We start from the raw sequence: 17583 nt of genomic DNA on the forward strand, positions 1-17583 counted from the left end.
GGACATACATGTATACCTAGAACTACCAGAGCAGTCTTTTTTAACCACTATATTAGAATGTGTATAAAACTATTGTTGCGTCACTTACTAAAAAACTGTTTTGTGTTATTGTTTGTTTTCCTTCAGGATTATGTTTTTGCAGCCTGCTTGGTACACGTGAGGGACACCTGTAACAGCACAAAAACTGGGGGTGGTGTTCAGAGTGGAGTTATGATTAACTGCATTGTTTAAAATATTTATAGAAGTGCTGGACAATAAAATGTGGTAGTTTTAGCAGCTCAGAGACAACTTTTGGGATGCAGTGGGAGCTTACGACCCTATGTGGAGCAGTAGAGAATTACAGTGCCCGAGATTTGTTTGTTTGACAGTTTTATTTTATGCAATTGTTTTCTGTTTACCCATCTTTTATTTATTTTAGTTCAACTCGGTTAGCTTTTCAACGGTAATTTCTGTCTCCAGTCTTGCAATAGCTGGTTTGCTACACTATTATTCCGTAACTTTGTTTTTGTTTTTCAATATAATCATGCACAACAGGACAACATTAAAGTGGTTTATTAACATGTTCAAAGGATGGAGTTTACAACTCTTCAAAACGTGGATTGTTCAACTATTCAAAGGGTGGGAAGGTAAAACTGTTAAAAATGTGGATTATTCAAATGTTAAAAGGATGGAACATATAACTATTCAAAATGTGTATTGTTCAAATGTTCAAAAGATAAAACATACAGCTGTTCAAAAGATGGAAACATGTAATGTGTTCAAAATATGTAATGTAAAAAAAGCAACGCAGACATGCCACTTCTATACATGTGCAGTGCACTTGCCACACACTTCCCACAGCAGTGGCTGTGTTTGTCTCTGTCCCAAAATTTCTGCAAGATTGTTATCACATTCACAATCACTAACCTCATTGTGATCAGAGTAAGTTTCATGACTGTCTTGGTCTGGCACATTTTCATGTCCAGATTCGTCTTCTGATAACTCCTGAAAATACTGCAAGACTTACTGTGCAGTCCTACTTTGTGTTAGTCTTCATTTTCACTAGACAAGAAGTATTTTTACAGTTGTTGATAAATAAATCACATCTGAAAAAGTCTCCTGTTTTTGCAATACAAAATAACACTCGATCATGTGATCGATCTCACAGGCACTAAACTAAACCCACTGTTACTATGACGATCAAAATGACAGCTCTGGTAGTATAATGTATTAGATCTCCATACATTTCTGCAGCCCTGGGTCTACTGATGCTTTGAGATGTTTAATACATATATTTAGCAAAAGTCAAAAAAGCACAGGCGCCTAGCTGCCAAATCAGTGGAGAAAAATGCATTTAAAAAATGTGATCAGTCAAAATGACCTCTCTGGTAGTTCTAGTGTTAAAATACTGGCTTTGTACTTAAATCACAACTTCGTTCTATGATTGTGGGTATAGCACATTAACAAATCAAATACTTCTGTGGCAGTAGCTTATTTGCAGAGTTCTATAAACACTGTATGCTAAATGTGACAGGGACCATGACAAGCTTTTTTTTAGGTTACTACTGAATAGAGACAGTAATGTTTTAGTTAATGTCTCTGATACACAGCTACGGTGTATTATTTGATTTTGTTAGGTAAGTTCCTTAACCAATGTCGTGCAGTAAAAAAAAAAAAAAAAACCTTTTCACTGCCACATATTGTAACTGATTATATCAATTACAGTAGATGTTTTATTTTTGTTGACAAAAAAATCTATAGTTTCAAATGCACTGAAGACTCACAAGAATCAAATCATTTTGGTAAACAGGCGTGTGTTTAGGTTTTTTTTTGCCTATCGATATATTGCAAAGTCTATGTGCCTAGATTATTGCCAGAGTCCCCATTTCCTCCGATGTCATCCCTGTGGGTGGAGAAACAGGACACTGAAAGCCTGAGATCTTCTGTGACCAACTGTGACCAACTGTCCTGTTTGTATCGGAACCAGGGGAGTGTGAAATTAGCTCTGCTGGTGATTTCTGGCGCCTACTTTATAACTTCCTGCCAGTGTCATGCATGAGGGAATTTCCGTATGTTTAACAGGTTTCCTAACTCCATTTCAAGGAACATAATCTGTTTTAGATGAAAGTAGGCTATTTTTGAAAGGTAGCCACATGTTCATGACTGGGATGATTCCTGTAGAATACGGATGTGTTGATTGATTGCTATTGATTAATAGCTTGGCTGATAGTCGTTCCTCTTTACAGGCAAAAGTTCTTTAGATTTCAAAAACCCTTTGGCTTTGCATTTACTTCTTTATCTCTGGGACTTTTTGTTTCACCATCATTAAACACTGCAGATACTGTAATATACATTCATGGTGAATTTGTTGGGTGACCTTGCCCTTGATCTTAAAATGCCTGCCATTGTATATGTTTTACTTGAGGTAACTTTACAAAAATGAATGATACAGGTTGAGAGAGTAACCCTTCCCTCCTCGGGCATTAGTCAAGAATTGGGATACTTGGAGAGATGTCCAAAGCCCCCAGTGGTGTTCAACATACAAACACCACTCTCCAGATGGACGTTTCAGGTTAACCAAGCATCTGCACTCCAATTCCTTGAAAATAGGCTAGAAACCTTCAGCAACATATGAATGACTTGTGACAGGCATCAGCAATACTGCAAGGCTGTTGTAAAAGTTTTTTTTTTTTAAATTTCTTGTACTGCAAAATGATTCTGCAACAACTGTGATTACAAAAAAGAGAAGTAGATTTAAAGAATAATAATAAAAAAAAAATGTTTAGAAGGAACAAATTAGGTCATATTTTATGTCACCACTGGAATGTTATACATTAATTAGACAGTAATTATAAGGTAATTAAAATACACTTTGCAGTTCAGTTATGTAAGCTGTAATGCATAATTTAGTAACATCAGCACTTGCTTGTAAGTAGTAATGTGTTCAGATTTTCTTTGGACTTACTACTGTTGAGATTTTCAAAACGGTCAATAAGTACAAGTGTCGTCCCCAGAGGTATTTTTTTTTAATCTAAGCAAATAGAATTCATCTGCCACCAGCCGTAAACATCTATTTTTCTGTGACACTTTATCCAATATATTTTACATCAGAACTTTAAATGCAAACCCTTATATTGCAAAACTTTGAGGATACAGTGATCTTCCCATTCACCATTTCCATTGCACTTGCTGGTGATGAATGGAACTGCAGCTGTTGTAAGCTCCTTCTCCAGTACCAGCAAAGTCAGCAGTTCCCAACTATAGTATGTCATAGCCAGTGGCAAACTTGACTGCCCTTGGCTTTCCCCATTGAACAACAGGGACTGTACCTCCACTTACTGTACCTGCATGGTACTGCTTAAACAAATGGCCCCAGGTGCCTTATAACTGAGATTTAGCTGAGATTTCTTTGTGTCACAATGTGTCCAGCCATAGGCACTATATTGCTGACAAGGAGAGAATTTTACATTTTTGTGATTTAAGCAGAGAAAAGGCCAGATGCTGGTGAAATTTGATGCGATCTAATTTAGAACCGGGCTCAAGACTACCCTCCGAGATGGTACTGAGTCCGGTTCTCAAGTACGGTATTAAACGCTGTGTAGTGTTGACGCTAACAGTATTTAGCACATTTAAGCTGGTTTAAAAGCAACTAATACGGTTTAAAGACATAGTGTGGACAGGGCCTTAGTTTCATGGTCGTGTGTACACGAACATAATGAATAACCTTGAAAAAAGACAAAATCCCTAAATTAACCTAATATGTAAAAAAATGAAATAATGTGTGTTTTTGGAAAGTACAGTATATCCTTTTGAAATCCCTTTATCAAAGTGGATGTAGTTATTTACTGACAGCAGTGCTGGTCTCATGTCCTCCAAAACTATAATAGAATATGTGTATGGTGTGATGATAATCCCTCTCCCTCCTAGATTGGCTGTCTATCTGTAGACTTGAGATAAGGCAGTCATCACTGCCCTATTGGAGCCTGGAGCTCATTCAATGAATTTTTTAGATTTTTTTTTTCTTCGAAAAGTGAGTAATAGTATAGGACATACTTAACCCCTCGTAGTCACTTTCAAATGAAGCTTGTCCCTACCCCTATGAGCTCGTTTTGCCCCCAGGGTGACCTTGGCACCTTTTTGTAAATGCATTGGGAATGTCTGGTCCTAGTTTCATTTTGAGAACAGGTATCATCTACTTTTTCTATTATATTTGGAAAGGTAATCCCTTGCTCCGCTCTGATTTTCTTATTGAATGACAATACATCCCTTGACTAAACACCACAACAGATATACATTTGGTAGCTGGCCTTACTGGGGGGTTGTGGGAGGGAGCGGAGGGAGGCAGAGGGTAAAAAAGGAAAATGGAAAGTTCATTTGTTCATTTTTTTTTTGTATTTTTTCACTACCCCAATAAAAATATTTGATCACAAAAAAAGGAAAATAAGTAATAGCAAAAGTATACTCGGTACGAATTTGTGTTTTTACTCATTACTTGGCATGGCCCAAACACAACATTCCCACATGTATCTCCAAATTAAATCTGGAATTCTTGTTTACAAAATGGATGCTGTAAGTATGTTGTATCAGAAAGATATTGTGGTGAAATTTTATATTATTATTTTAAACATAACACATCACATTCAACTAAAATACAAAAAGGGTATTTTTTTTCGTAGTACAATTGACCAAGAAATATTTTTTTATTTAAATAATTGTTTTCTCTACATTATCTCCTTAGGTGTTGTATCCCTCACAGGCTGCTTATTTACTGTATGCACAGTAGCTTCCCTACCATTTGTTCTTTGAGAAGATCTCTTTTAAGGATGTTTTGTTTGGATCGCAAAGGCGAACCGTTCCCCCGTAAAAATTGCTTAGGTTAAAATGTTAATTACGCCACTCGTCGAATTCCTGGCACTGGTGCAGGTGTAAAAACTCAGCAAAACACTGGACCAAAATTACTTCACAGCGTAAAGTTTGAGTGTCCCTGTCTGTGCTCACCTACCGCCCCATTGTGCATTAATGGACTTTGCCTAAGTATTGGTGTCTTGTCTGTGATCAAAACTGGGCCCAACAAATGTAAATATGAAATTCTATTACAGATGGGTTTTATTTTTTCTTCATACAGTTCCTCAAATGAAAAAATGCATAAATCTTACTTCTTGTGCACTTACATTTTCTATATGTTTCACATGTTCACACATTTTATAACAACATAAAATGTATTCTCATTTAAAAAAAAAAAAAAAAAAAAAACAGAACAAGACCATGTTATGAACCATTCACCGAGTGAAAATCCTTCAGAACGTGCACTTCCTTGGTCATTTCACCCAGATTGTGAAACCGACCCCAATCAGACTAGACAGGTACCATATGAATACTTTTATACATATTTTCTATAACATGTGTTCCTTTCAAAACTGCATACTGTATATGAGATCTACATAGCAAAAGGAAGTGCATGACCAGTAAGATTTATGAAATGAACCCTGAAATAGTGTAATTGCAAGTTTATTTCTTTATGAAAATAAAGAGTAGCAGATACAGTGTATATTAAAAAGGAAGACTGCTTTTTATTTTAAAACTGCAGGTGCAGGAAAAAAAAAACCCACTAAACTCATCTATCCAATTAAATGCAAGATAGAGATCACAAAGAAACCAGATTTAAAAACAAAATGTCTTACCTGAAATTAGCATAGCAAGCTGTTGAGCTTTTTCATCTGATGGCCACCACATACCAGATGTGATGTAACAAGTGAAACTGGGTCTGGATCTGTCCCACCCCAGACGACACAACTGGCAATGCAAAAAAAAAATAGTATCCTATTACCAACTGTGATGAAGTGCCCGCCCCTGTGTATATTGTCTGTTATATGTTGCGTGTGGTGTGTTAAATGTTGGTGTATAGTCATTGGTACACGGAATATAAACGGGTCTGTGTAACACGAGTGTTTAAAATGCATATTTGTATTTAGGCACGAGGATTGCACAGCACTTCCCGTGCAAGTAAAAAGTAATAATACGTGAGCACAGGGAATTGCACTTTATTAATTCACGTGCAGTTGTACCGAGACTGCAATTGGATGATTGATTAGCAATTGAGTCTTGGTACAGCTGCATAAAAACAGCATGTTTTCACCCACTCTGGGTTGGGTGTTTGATGAGTGGAGAACGGGATAGGAGACGGAGGTAAAAATAATCATAAGACTAATAATAATAGTAGATAAATATCTGCTCACCGTGTTTGTCTGTATCGTCTGTTTTGTTAGTCTGTTTATTTTGGTGAATGTGCTGTGTCCTGTGTTTTTGTTTGTACAACCTTTTTATTTTCTGTCTGTTCTGTTTATTTATTAAATGCTGAGCGAAAAACATTCGCTCAGCTCCCCCAAACTCCACCTCTCTCTTTGTATTTTTCCTGCTTCTGGCCTGACGCCACCCACTCCGGCCGTCTTTGTGACACCAACACAGAAAGTTAAATTATGCTAGCATTGCGAGAGATGGTGTTGGCTTAACCTAAACCAAAGAGGATATTTCAACAGCAAAGCAAAAAAGTGAGTTTTGATAATGATATCTCTTTGGTTATAACCCGTTTGTTACCTGTGTTACCTGGCTCTGCCCTTCCCCCATGCCAGGTAAGCAGAAAACAGGTTGAAGGGTGATAACCTACTTCATTGAGTATTTTAATGAGTTAACCAGGGAGTAAGCACTCCTATAATGGCCATGTTTAAATAACAACATTTACAGTTCCAGATTACACATCATTTGTATATAAGGAACTGTAATGCATTGTTTATTAGCACTAGCTGAAGGTCATTTGAAACTCAGCCCAGTCTCAGTCGATTGATTTGAAGACTATCCTGTATAGATAACATCTTCCAATAGCACTATTTAAACACAGTTCTGATTAAACTGTGCTGTCTTTTTGTTTTGTTTGTCTGTTTTACTGTCAGGAGTTGTTGCTACAATCAATACTACAAGGTTTCCTATTTAAACATACATGTTTTTGTTTAGTGTCAACATGTGAGAAACAATTCTCACAGGCTGTTTTGTAAATACTTAGAGAAAGAGGAATGTGTGTAAAAAGCAAGCACGTACTGTAATTGATTTGTTCCAAGCCACCAAATCCAACGAAAAACAACTCATTTTGTTCCCCTGTAAATTCTTAATTGGTTATTATTGAGATGATGGCGGTAGCATCATGGGTAAAGTAGAAGCTGTTTTCCTAGAATATGTGGGATGAATAGATGGCTTTGTCTGAAAGCATACATGTGGTGAAAATTGAAACAATACAATCTGCAACTTTTGGGTATGTGCTCACAGAGAGATAACATTAATTACAGCTGTAAACCTGTTAAACAATGCTTTTATTGTTTTATATAACCAGCTCCTGTAACTTTAAGTCTAGGCTTGGTTATTGGTGTTTGTGTTGCATTCACAGCCTGAATTCTCAGAGAAGAGGAGGTTATCTCATTTATTTGATCAAGTGAGGTCTGTTTAGGGAGGGGGTGTTACGGTATATTCTTATTATGGTACATAAACACTCTCGTTTCACCAAACATAGAAGATACTATGAATATATCAAATAAACGTCTGATGCCAGATTGCTTCTTGAAACAGGCACAAGCCCATTGACCTGCAGCATTAGAAGTATAATCTATAGAGGTTGTAAATACGACCGGGTAGGCCAGGTCGATGGAAAATACTAGGTGGGTTCTCATTGATGCCTGCTGCAGAATCCTAACGGTTTTTTTACCAAGGCTACTTGCAAATACAAGATGTGTGGTGGCGTGGAGGAATATGAATGAGGCTGGCTTTTTTGACAAGAGATATGTAATTGCTTAATGTTTTAGTGGTTAGTATAAACGTGTTCAGATTAGATGGTCATTTACTTGATATCCATCTAGTTTGAAGTACATTTAAATCTAATATGTGTGCTCTTGGACAATGCTGACTGAAGTCCCGTATCTGCTTGTGTGAGGGTAGTGGACAGAGCTTAGGGAAGGACCGGAAATGACAGCACACAGCAGCCGGAAGTGATGTCAGTCCTGGAGCCCAGTACCAGCAATGGTATCTGGGCAGGATTTTACTGTAACACAACGAAAATAAACAGTCCAGTATTGCAGAAAACAAACAAACAAAAAAGAAAACTACCTGGAATACCAGCAATGTTAAACTCAGGTTTTAAAAAGAGTAAACAAAAACATTGCCGTTACAAAAAACAACAACAAAAGAAGCACAGGGTTTCTCCATGCTTCTGCAGTGGGTTTCCTCTCACGGCCTCTTGGCTCCCTTCCAATGAATAAAGAACAGTCCTGTCTGTCAATCAATCATACTTCAACAGGGTGTCCTCAGAACTGGTCAAAAGCAGACAAGGTCCTGTAACCTCCAGATTTGAATTAGAAAAGTCAGTAATTTTTTAATAAAATGCTAAATTGTTGCATGAAGAGGCGCTTTTGCATGTGATCTGTGAACAGTTAACCGGATGTAAAACAATGCAAAAATGGAGGCCAAAAGCAAACAGGCAACCTCGAAACACAGGACACATGAAGAAACATATACAACAATAATGCAGTGATACTAATAATAATAATAATAATAATAATAATAATAATAATAATAATAATAATAATAATAACAACATATATAGATAGGGCTTCTGTTTTTATTAATTGTATTTTTTGGTGCTCATTTTTTAGCTACTTACGAGTTTTTATGTAAATCGTTTTTTTTTTTTTTTTTTCGGGGCTTTCATTTTTTATATACTGTATGAAATTAGTGTTTTTGGTTACTTTCTAAATGCTTGAGTGTTCTTTTTCTGTCCAAATATGTATAGTAGTAACCCGACAGTACTTGCACACTTAAATTCTACCTTCTTTCCTTTGCTGTCTTCCACAACGAAATCCCTATGGTCGCGGGCACATTCTTCTGGGGTTTTTGTGGGTGGGCATTTTTGGACATTTCGCCACAATTCTGTTTTAAATCCTCCATATCTTAACTGTAATACAGCTTAAAATCCTGCTAACAAGCCTCCATCCTGATTGTAATCTCGTTTTAAATCTTGTAAGTGGTGTCTCCAATAGAAATGTGGGAATGTGCTGTCACTGAGTACTTGGGGCGGGTTTAAAGTATTCAGAACAAATCAATGATAGATGCAAGTCAGGAAGCCTGGACATTGCCCAGCAGTATGGGGGAATGTATTTATTATTCTTTTTGTGGTAGGTTTTATTTTTTAATAGAAAAAGGTAAAGTCAACGTGAATTGATTAACCATTTCCACAGTTTTTCCAGTGTTTTCAGGTGTTTATTGGCTATCCACCGATTTCATTTATTTTGCATCGGGGTGTTTTGTCAGGTTTTACCGGTTAAAACCAAAAATCAGAAGCCCTATATTAAGGCTATATAATCTATTACGCTGTATACTGATATATATATATTGCATTGTATTTTGTACATTGTATACTGGAAGCCTCCGAGTGTCCTTGGATAAAGTCAGGTGTCAACCAAAAGAATAAATAATAATAATAATAATAATAATAATAATAATAATAATAATAATAATAATAATAACATACCCTTGGGTTTTCTGTGTACAGTTAACTTTGTTTGAAATCTATTTTTTTCTTTCAATTTCCCTAAACAAACAAGATTATGAAAAAAAAGTTAATGACATTGAAAATACAAAGAAATTGCAAAACTTACAAAGTACAGTGAAGATTGAAGCACTTCGCAGCATCAGTAGAGACCAATACATACGATTGTGTCTTAATTTTGTTTCTTTTCTGAATTGCTTGTCGAACAAATGTTTGTTCTCTTGCTGATTCACACCCAAAAAAGCTTTCGAATGCGTCGCTGAAAGCTTCCATCTTTAAAGCATTGAAGTGAATAGCCCGGAAATATTGATATTAATTCTAACATAACACTGACGTGGTTGACTCGCACAGGACTAAAAATACACATGGCGAGGGAGTTTGAAATTTTACAGGAGGTTTTGATGCCCTGTAAAACAAGTGGAGGACAGCTGGAAAACTTATCTGGGGTAAAACTTAATGGATTTGCACAGAACTAAATTTCACCAATATCAATAAAAATTCCAGAGCCTACTGAAAATCTGGTAATTTTTAGTCCCGTGCGAATAGGGCTTATGAATTAATTTGTTTTGCACCTGTGTTGATATTTCGCTCAAAAAATAGTGAACATTTCACAAGGGATGTGATAAGAGTAAGCACATAATTCAAAATTACATTCTATTTATGGTCGACATTTGCATTGACATTCTGTTGTGTAAAGTACACATTTTTTAAATTCTGGCCCGTTTGAGTTTAACTCACTGTTATTTATGAATAAAATACAGCTCTGTGCTCATTACCTAGACTTCTGCTGGTTTCTAGGATTCAAATAGGGCACAATGAAGTATCTTTTTAAAAATATTTTCTCCCATTTTTAATGATTGTAATTCTTATTATTTGGAAAGAAAAATAAATTATACAAAACTAGAAAAACATAACTGCAGTAAGTAATATAATTAGTGGTCTCTCGTGCTCTCTCAAGTAGTTTTTTTCCCATTGTGTAACATTAATATGGAATTGTCTCAGTTTAAAAATAGTACGTATGAAATACTAGAGTGAGTGCTTTGAAAATAAGTTCCATATACCTGAGTCAATTTAAAGAAAAAGGGAAAAAAAGCTTTGAGCATGAAAGTATCTGCTATAAATTGCTTGGCAGTGTGGAACATTGTGCCATGTAATGGCTGGTGTTGAACAACCAGTGATGGATGAATACCTGTATATATCTCAGCATTGCAGATCATTCTCTCTGAACATAAGTTTGAAGGAAAAACAAATCCCACAGAGACAGAAAAAGCTAATCAGATGATATGTGTTGTTACAACTCTTGCCTTTTAATACATCTTTGCCACTCACTGCAAGACACATATGTGCACCTAGCAATGCAAAGTTTGAAATATATAAACGCCAACTTCCCAACATTTCAGTATGTTTAACATACCTTTGTCAAGGGAAAGTGTGCTTGAAAACAATGGAGGTATTATAGGCTTTTGATGCCATGGTAACCACACTCACTTGTTTCTATTTGATGTTAATTACTACTTGGTAATGATGTAACGATCTACTATTCTTTTCTATTTAAACCTTCATGCATCATGATATTGAGCCTATCCATGTATTTTCATTTATTCTTCTGTATTGTACATCATCAAATTATGTATTTTTTCTAAAGCTGCAAATTGTAGGTCATTCATGTTGTGTTTGTTTTTTATAAAGTGTTGAACTATTGGTTCATTTACTTTATTTCTTATGTTTGAGAGTAATTCTGTTTTTCTTTATATTTGTGTTGTACCTGTCTTTCCTACATATTTTATTTTGTTCCATTTTTGGCATAATATACCATAAACAAGGTTGCTAGTTTTGCATGACGTGTTTCTTGTGACTGGATATCTATTTGATTTATTTGTGATTTCAAGCTTATTAAATGCTTGTGTTCTTGCTGGTTTTAAAGTCCTTTAATATGTCAATGCTCCGTTTATGTTTACTGTGGACCAAAATGTCAGCTAAATTGGCATCCCTTCTAAAAGCCACTACTGGTGCTTTTGGGATATTTTTTTCCCCCATTTTTTCTGAATTATGAACTATATGTAAATGCTTCCAAACTATTTTTGAAAGGTTTGGTAATAATTTGGAATATGTCATTATTAATGTTACTCTTTCAACCTTCTTTTCTCTTTTATTATACTCAAGTAGTTAAATATAATTAATCAGCCTTTCGGATCTATACTTTAAAGACTGTGGAACCACATGGTCTAATGAAACATTAGATCCCAGTCACCCAAGAGTAGATGATGAACTGTGTCTACAAATTTTCAGATGTATTTGTAATATGTTCTGTAACCATATGTGTGTGTGTGTGTGTGTGTGTGTGTGGGTGTGTGTGGGGGGTGGGGGGGGGGGGGGGTGGCTGTATATCGATACATATGTCAGGGGGTTAGCTGTATATCCTAGTGGTTATTTTGAATACCTCTTTATTGAGAAATTCACCTTTTAGACGTCTTGGTTGATAAAGCTAGTAAACCAAAATTGAAAAAGTTAGTAAGCCTGACAAATAAAACCACATAATATGAAATGAAATATTGTCAAAATGCAGATAACAAGTTGCAGTATGTTTTTTGTTTTTTTTGTTGCACCATGACTGCTGGATTGCAAGATGTTACGACCTATGGAGTGATACAGTATGCTGGGAAGTGTTTGACTGTTAGTTTTCAAAGAATTCTCACATGAGGAAAGCTGAGGTTTGATGCCTAGCTCTTAACACCCTTGAAGTAGCCTTTTGAAAAGCTTATAAAAAAGGACGAGTAGCAGCTGCAAAGGTAGAAAAAAAACACCATTAACACATTTGAAAAGAGACCATCTGTGATTCCAAAGTTGGATCTTGGGTCTTGTTGAATGTTGCAAATATCCTTACAGGAACAAAAAAAAAACTTGTATATCAAAACAAGCAAGTAATACTGAGATGCATCTGATTACACCATGTAACAAATTATTTATTTTTTTGTTCCTGGGTAGTAAGTGTTATTTCCTAATTGCTTATGCCTCAAAAGTATAGAAAATGGCTATTATTCCCCATAAACTTTGCTTTTGTGACCAGGACAGTGATATTTCAAAATATCACTATTTCCAATGAGAAAACGAGCGCTTTTGTGTCTTTTCGTTCACATAAAGTCAGAAAAAAACAACATATGAATCCAAATTAACATGTATTTATACTAAAGTAATACAAAAATACTACAAAAGTAATTTTCGAGATTTACGATTATATGTTTTACCCCCCCACCACCACCACCACCACCAAATTGCTATTATATAAGACAAAGTAGGACTAAATCTTGAGGATTGTATTTTGTTAATTTACATTGATAACACCTAAATGACGCTAAAAGGTGAAAAAATATATATTTGAAATTTAAATTAAATGTCTTAGCAGCTTAATATTTTGTTTTTCTATTAAAGCAGTGCCTTAGACATTAAATTCATCCTGTGTTGCTGACATTTGATTATAAACAACAAAACCAAAATGTATACCATACCAGAATGCAAATAAGATAATATCGCTAAAAACTGTATGAAGGTTTTGGATTTGTTTTTAAGATATTTTTCTTTTATGTTTTACTTAACGGAAGTGGATCATAAAAAACTGAAGTACCTGTTCAGCAGGAATTGAGAGATTAATGTTTTATTAGCTCTGGTTGCCTTGCAGATCCAGATGTAAACAGATGCAGTCTGTCTGTCTCTGATATATGCAGTATCCTGTAATCTTGCCATTTTACAGCTAGCCTCTTTTCCTTTCCTCATGGCCTGCTCTCTGAATGCACGCTGCCCTGAGCTGAGGCATTAATATGCGGCTGCCATTCCAGCCCTGTCTCCCTGCAGTAATTGAAAAGCCGTCACCGAGCCTAGAGCCTAGAGCCGAGAGAGAGAGAGAGAGAGAGAGAGAGAGAGAGAGAGAGAGAGAAAGAATGAGGGTTTGATTCGATTGATCAAGCAGCTGAAGGGAGGGGCTGAGCAATCCCTGACTCACAAAAAAAGAAGCCTAAAATAATAATAAAAAGATGAGGAAGAAAATATCAAACAGACCTGGATATTGTTCCACACAAGGAACCAGTGGTGGCTTGTTGTCAGTAGCTGGACTATATAAAAAGTGACTCCTGAAGATATTGTGCTGGGACTCCGTTGCTAATTAGCATTTGGAATTAGGAAAACAAAAAGCTGAAGCAAAAAGGATTCTTTGAAATTTCTGCTCTGGGTGATGAACACAGCACAAGTGATAAATGGGGGATCTGTAGAGCGGCAGCTACAGAGGCAGCGGCTGAATTAGAATTCCTGGCCATCTCTTGCAGGGGTTGGGGGTGGGGGTGGAGCAGAGTGGCAATTAGGCAAACGGCATGGTGGTTTATGCCCTACACTCCCCGAAGACTTGTTTTAGGGAGCCAAGTGCAGGCACAAATCAATCTACTCCTTCATCGGTGGCTTCCACGGTATAATGTGCAGAGAGGGGTGGGAGAGAGAGACGGGGAGGGTAGTAGCAGAGCGCAGTTGTGTCAGTGTTTCCAATGGGTGGATGGGAGCAGCAGAGGTAGAGAGAGCAGGACGCAGTGGGGAACACTCGCCCTCCCAGGAGAGGGAAGAAAGCTGTGACTTCGGACATGTGTGACTCCAAGGTGTGCCCTGGTGGAATCCAAAAGGAATGTGCACTGCACATCATGCTCGGCTCCAGGCTGTGCTAGAGAACTGGGGGGTGCGCAAGGAGGGGGGGTTGGGCAGACGATACCGAGTCACCTTTTTTGGCGAATGAGGGCGCTAGGACTGAAGCGTTAAGCACAGGTCACGGGATGATGTCGGTGACCAGTGGATTAAGCTACCAGCTCCCGGGAATCACCACTGTTACCTATGTTTTCGTCTACAGCCCCAGCACGGTTGCCCCTGAGCCGAGTCCCCCTCCACAGCCACCAACCCATTCCGGGCTCCGAGGGCCCAAACGGAAACTCTACAGTGCGGTGCCTGGTCGTACCTTCATTGTGGTGAAACCCTACACACCCCAAGGAGAGGGTGAGATCCAGCTGAACCGAGGGGAAAGGGTTAAGGGTAAGTTGACGGTATCCTAATTCTTGTCATTAGATGCTGTGCTGGACACTTAAATGCTATGGTATACTTTATTATAACTCTGGTTGACTCACACAGATGCAGTATTAATACTGAAACAGTAAAGGGTAGGTGAACATAAGCTTTATCAATATCTTATTTAGTATTCCTAAATGTGTCTCTTAGTATGTGGTTCTGCTCTTTTTGGCACTTTATTTGTATTTAAACTTCTGCTGGAAGTACAGTGTGATTTGCTTTATCTTATCAGAACTGGGGTAAAGAGCCTTTTAATGCAATTTTAATAAAACATATTATTGCATGGGGTAGTAACTTTCAAGTCACTGTTGCAAAGTGTAACTGAGGAAAATGTTGCTAAAAAAGAAAAATCAGTTACAATTTGATTTGGCTTTAACTTTCAGGTGCAGCTCAAAATAACTGATATTTGTTTAAAACTAAAAATGAGCTTTGTTTATTGCGTTTTCTAATAATATTGTATTGTATTAGTTGTGTTTTATTCTTTAGGAATGGTGGCTTTAAAATGGCAATGCCCAGTATAGGCAGCTTGAATTAGACCATTGTCTTTTAGAATACTTTGTATACATTTTTACAAACTTTTGCATCTGTTTTTGAAATAGCATGATGTTGTAGTTCATGGATATTGTTGCAGTCTGGAACAATTTGACTGTGTTATAAAGAAAAGATAATAAGTATACAATGACTTGCCCGGCAATTGGCTGTGATAATGGCTCTGCAGTACTATACCATTGTGCCTGGGAAGATTGTTCAGGGTAACTGGAAGAATACATAGCAGACCCGCAGCAGTATGAAACTTATTCATAAATACCCATGAAACCCTCAGTTACTTCAGCTGTTGCATGATGCACCCGGAAACTGAAGAAATTGTTGGATATCGCTTCTAATTTTGTTGCCTTTCCAATATCTTTACGTTTGCTCTAAATGCTTTATATGTACCAAAGGTCAATATTATACTATAGCAAATGTGGAATCGTCATGCAGTATATATATATATATATATATATTATATATATAATATATATATAATTGTATAGTGTCAGAACCCAATAAAATAAAATCAAAATAAAAATAAACAGACAAGAATAAAAGTAAGGACGGAAGTATGTTTTACTTAGTTAGATTACTTTGGCCATTTGAACTCTAAAAAAACGGCAACAAGGACAAATGGGTGGAACCCACATCGTTGGTGTAGGAGACCATCTTTGATTTCTGTAAAGGGATATATCATACAGATACCCTACTTAAACTAGACAAAACATCTGCAGCTATTCATAGATGTACTACTGTATATACATAAGCAATATGCACTTATCAGATGTGGCTAAATGAGGACAAACTGTATTACATACGTGAATATCTATACCGATGTATATAATTATAATATATATATATATATATATATATATATATATATATATATATATATATATATATATATATATATATACAGTACCGTGAAAAAGTATTTGCCCTATGTCTGATTTTCTGCATTTTTGCATATTTTTAATGTTATCAGATTTTCAACCAAAATCTAATATTAGATAAAAGGAACCTCGAGTGAACAAATAACACAAAAGTGTCATACTTATTTCATTTATTTATTAAAGAAAGTTATGCAACACCCAATGCCTCCGTTTGAAAAAGTAATCGGCCCCTTAGACTCAATAACTGGTTACGCCACCTTTAGCAGCAATAACTGTAACAGACACTTCCTGTAGTTATTGATCAGTCTCTCACAGCACCGTGGAGGAATTTTGGCCCACTCCTTCATCCATAACTGCTTCATCTCAGTGACATTTGTGGGTTTTCAAGCATAAACAGCTCATTTCAGGTTCTCCCACAACATCTCAATGGGGTTTTAGTCTGAACTTTGACTAGGCAACCATTCTGATGTAGACTTGCTTGTGTGTTTTGGATCATTGTTTTGCTGCATGAACCAGCTGCACTTCAGCTCCAGCTCATGGACGGATGGCCTCACATTCTCCTGTAGAATTCTCTGACACAGAGCAGAATTCATGGTTCCTTCAATGATGGCAAGTCATCCAGGTCCTGATGCAGCAAAGTATCCCCAAATCATGACACTACCACCACCTTGCTTGACCGTTGGTATGAGGTTCTTACTATGGATGCAGTGTTTGGTTTTCGCCAGACATAACGGGGCCAATGTTGGCCAGAATGTTCCACTTTTGACTCATCTGTCCATAGAACATTGTTCCAGGACTCTTGAGGATCATCCAGGTCCTTTTTGGCAAACCTGAGATGAGCATTCATGTTCTTCTTAGTGAGCAGTAGTTTTCGCCTTGCTACTCTGCCATAAATGCCATTTTTGCCCAGTGTTTTTCTGATGGTGGAGTCATGAACACTGACCTTAGCCGAGGCAAGAGAGTCCTGCAGATCCCTGGATGTTGTTCTTTATGACTTCCTGGACAATTTACACCTCGGAGAGATTTTGGCAGGATGGCCACTCCTGAGAAGATTCACTACTGTCCCAAACTTTCTCTATTTGGACAATATAGCTCTGACTGTGGTTTGGTGGAGCCCCAGAGCCTTAGAAATGGCTTTGTAACCCTTTCCAGACTGATAGGCATCAACAATTTTTTTTTTTCCTGAGGTCTTCAGGAATTTCTTTTGATCGTGGCATAATGTGCCTCTAGAACCTGTATGCTGACAACTTCACTCTGAAGGGCCAAAGTTAGTCAGATTTATATTGGGCAGGGCTGGCCCAAATCAGGCCTGGTTGTTAACCAAAGTATTCAAACATCTGACCCTAATTATCCCTTTAATTGGGTTGAGTTAACTAGGGGGGCAATAACTTTTTCACACATAAAGATTGCATGTTTGATTACCTTACACATCAGACAAATGAAAGAAGCACCAAACTTTGGTGTCATTTTTCCTCTCAAACTCCCTCTATATATTACTAC

At 36.9% G+C, this 17583-nt stretch overlaps 1 protein-coding gene and 1 long non-coding RNA gene across 14 annotated transcripts in view; one reads left to right on the forward strand and one right to left on the reverse strand.

Moving 5' to 3' along the window:
* LOC121319929 (SH3 and multiple ankyrin repeat domains protein 3-like) overlaps positions 1-17583 on the forward strand; it is a 293718-nt gene that overhangs the window by 124609 nt on the left and 151526 nt on the right. For all 13 annotated transcript variants that reach the window (XR_005950771.1, XR_005950770.1, XR_005950769.1 and 10 more), the window contains exon 13: positions 14448-14626. Coding sequence is in view for 10 of the 13 variants with exons in the window: in XM_041257910.1 (XP_041113844.1) it covers positions 14448-14626 (179 nt within the window). In the remaining 3 variants the exon portion in view is untranslated. The remainder of the gene's footprint in view (positions 1-14447; positions 14627-17583) is intronic.
* On the reverse strand, positions 5306-14346 carry LOC121319934. Its single transcript, XR_005950772.1, has 3 exons — positions 13619-14346; positions 13188-13444; positions 5306-5772 (listed from the first exon to the last, which is right to left on the reverse strand). It is a non-coding gene; the product is annotated as an uncharacterized LOC121319934 (long non-coding RNA).

Source organism: Polyodon spathula, chromosome 8, assembly GCF_017654505.1.
Source record: "Polyodon spathula isolate WHYD16114869_AA chromosome 8, ASM1765450v1, whole genome shotgun sequence".
NCBI lineage: Eukaryota > Metazoa > Chordata > Actinopteri > Acipenseriformes > Polyodontidae > Polyodon > Polyodon spathula.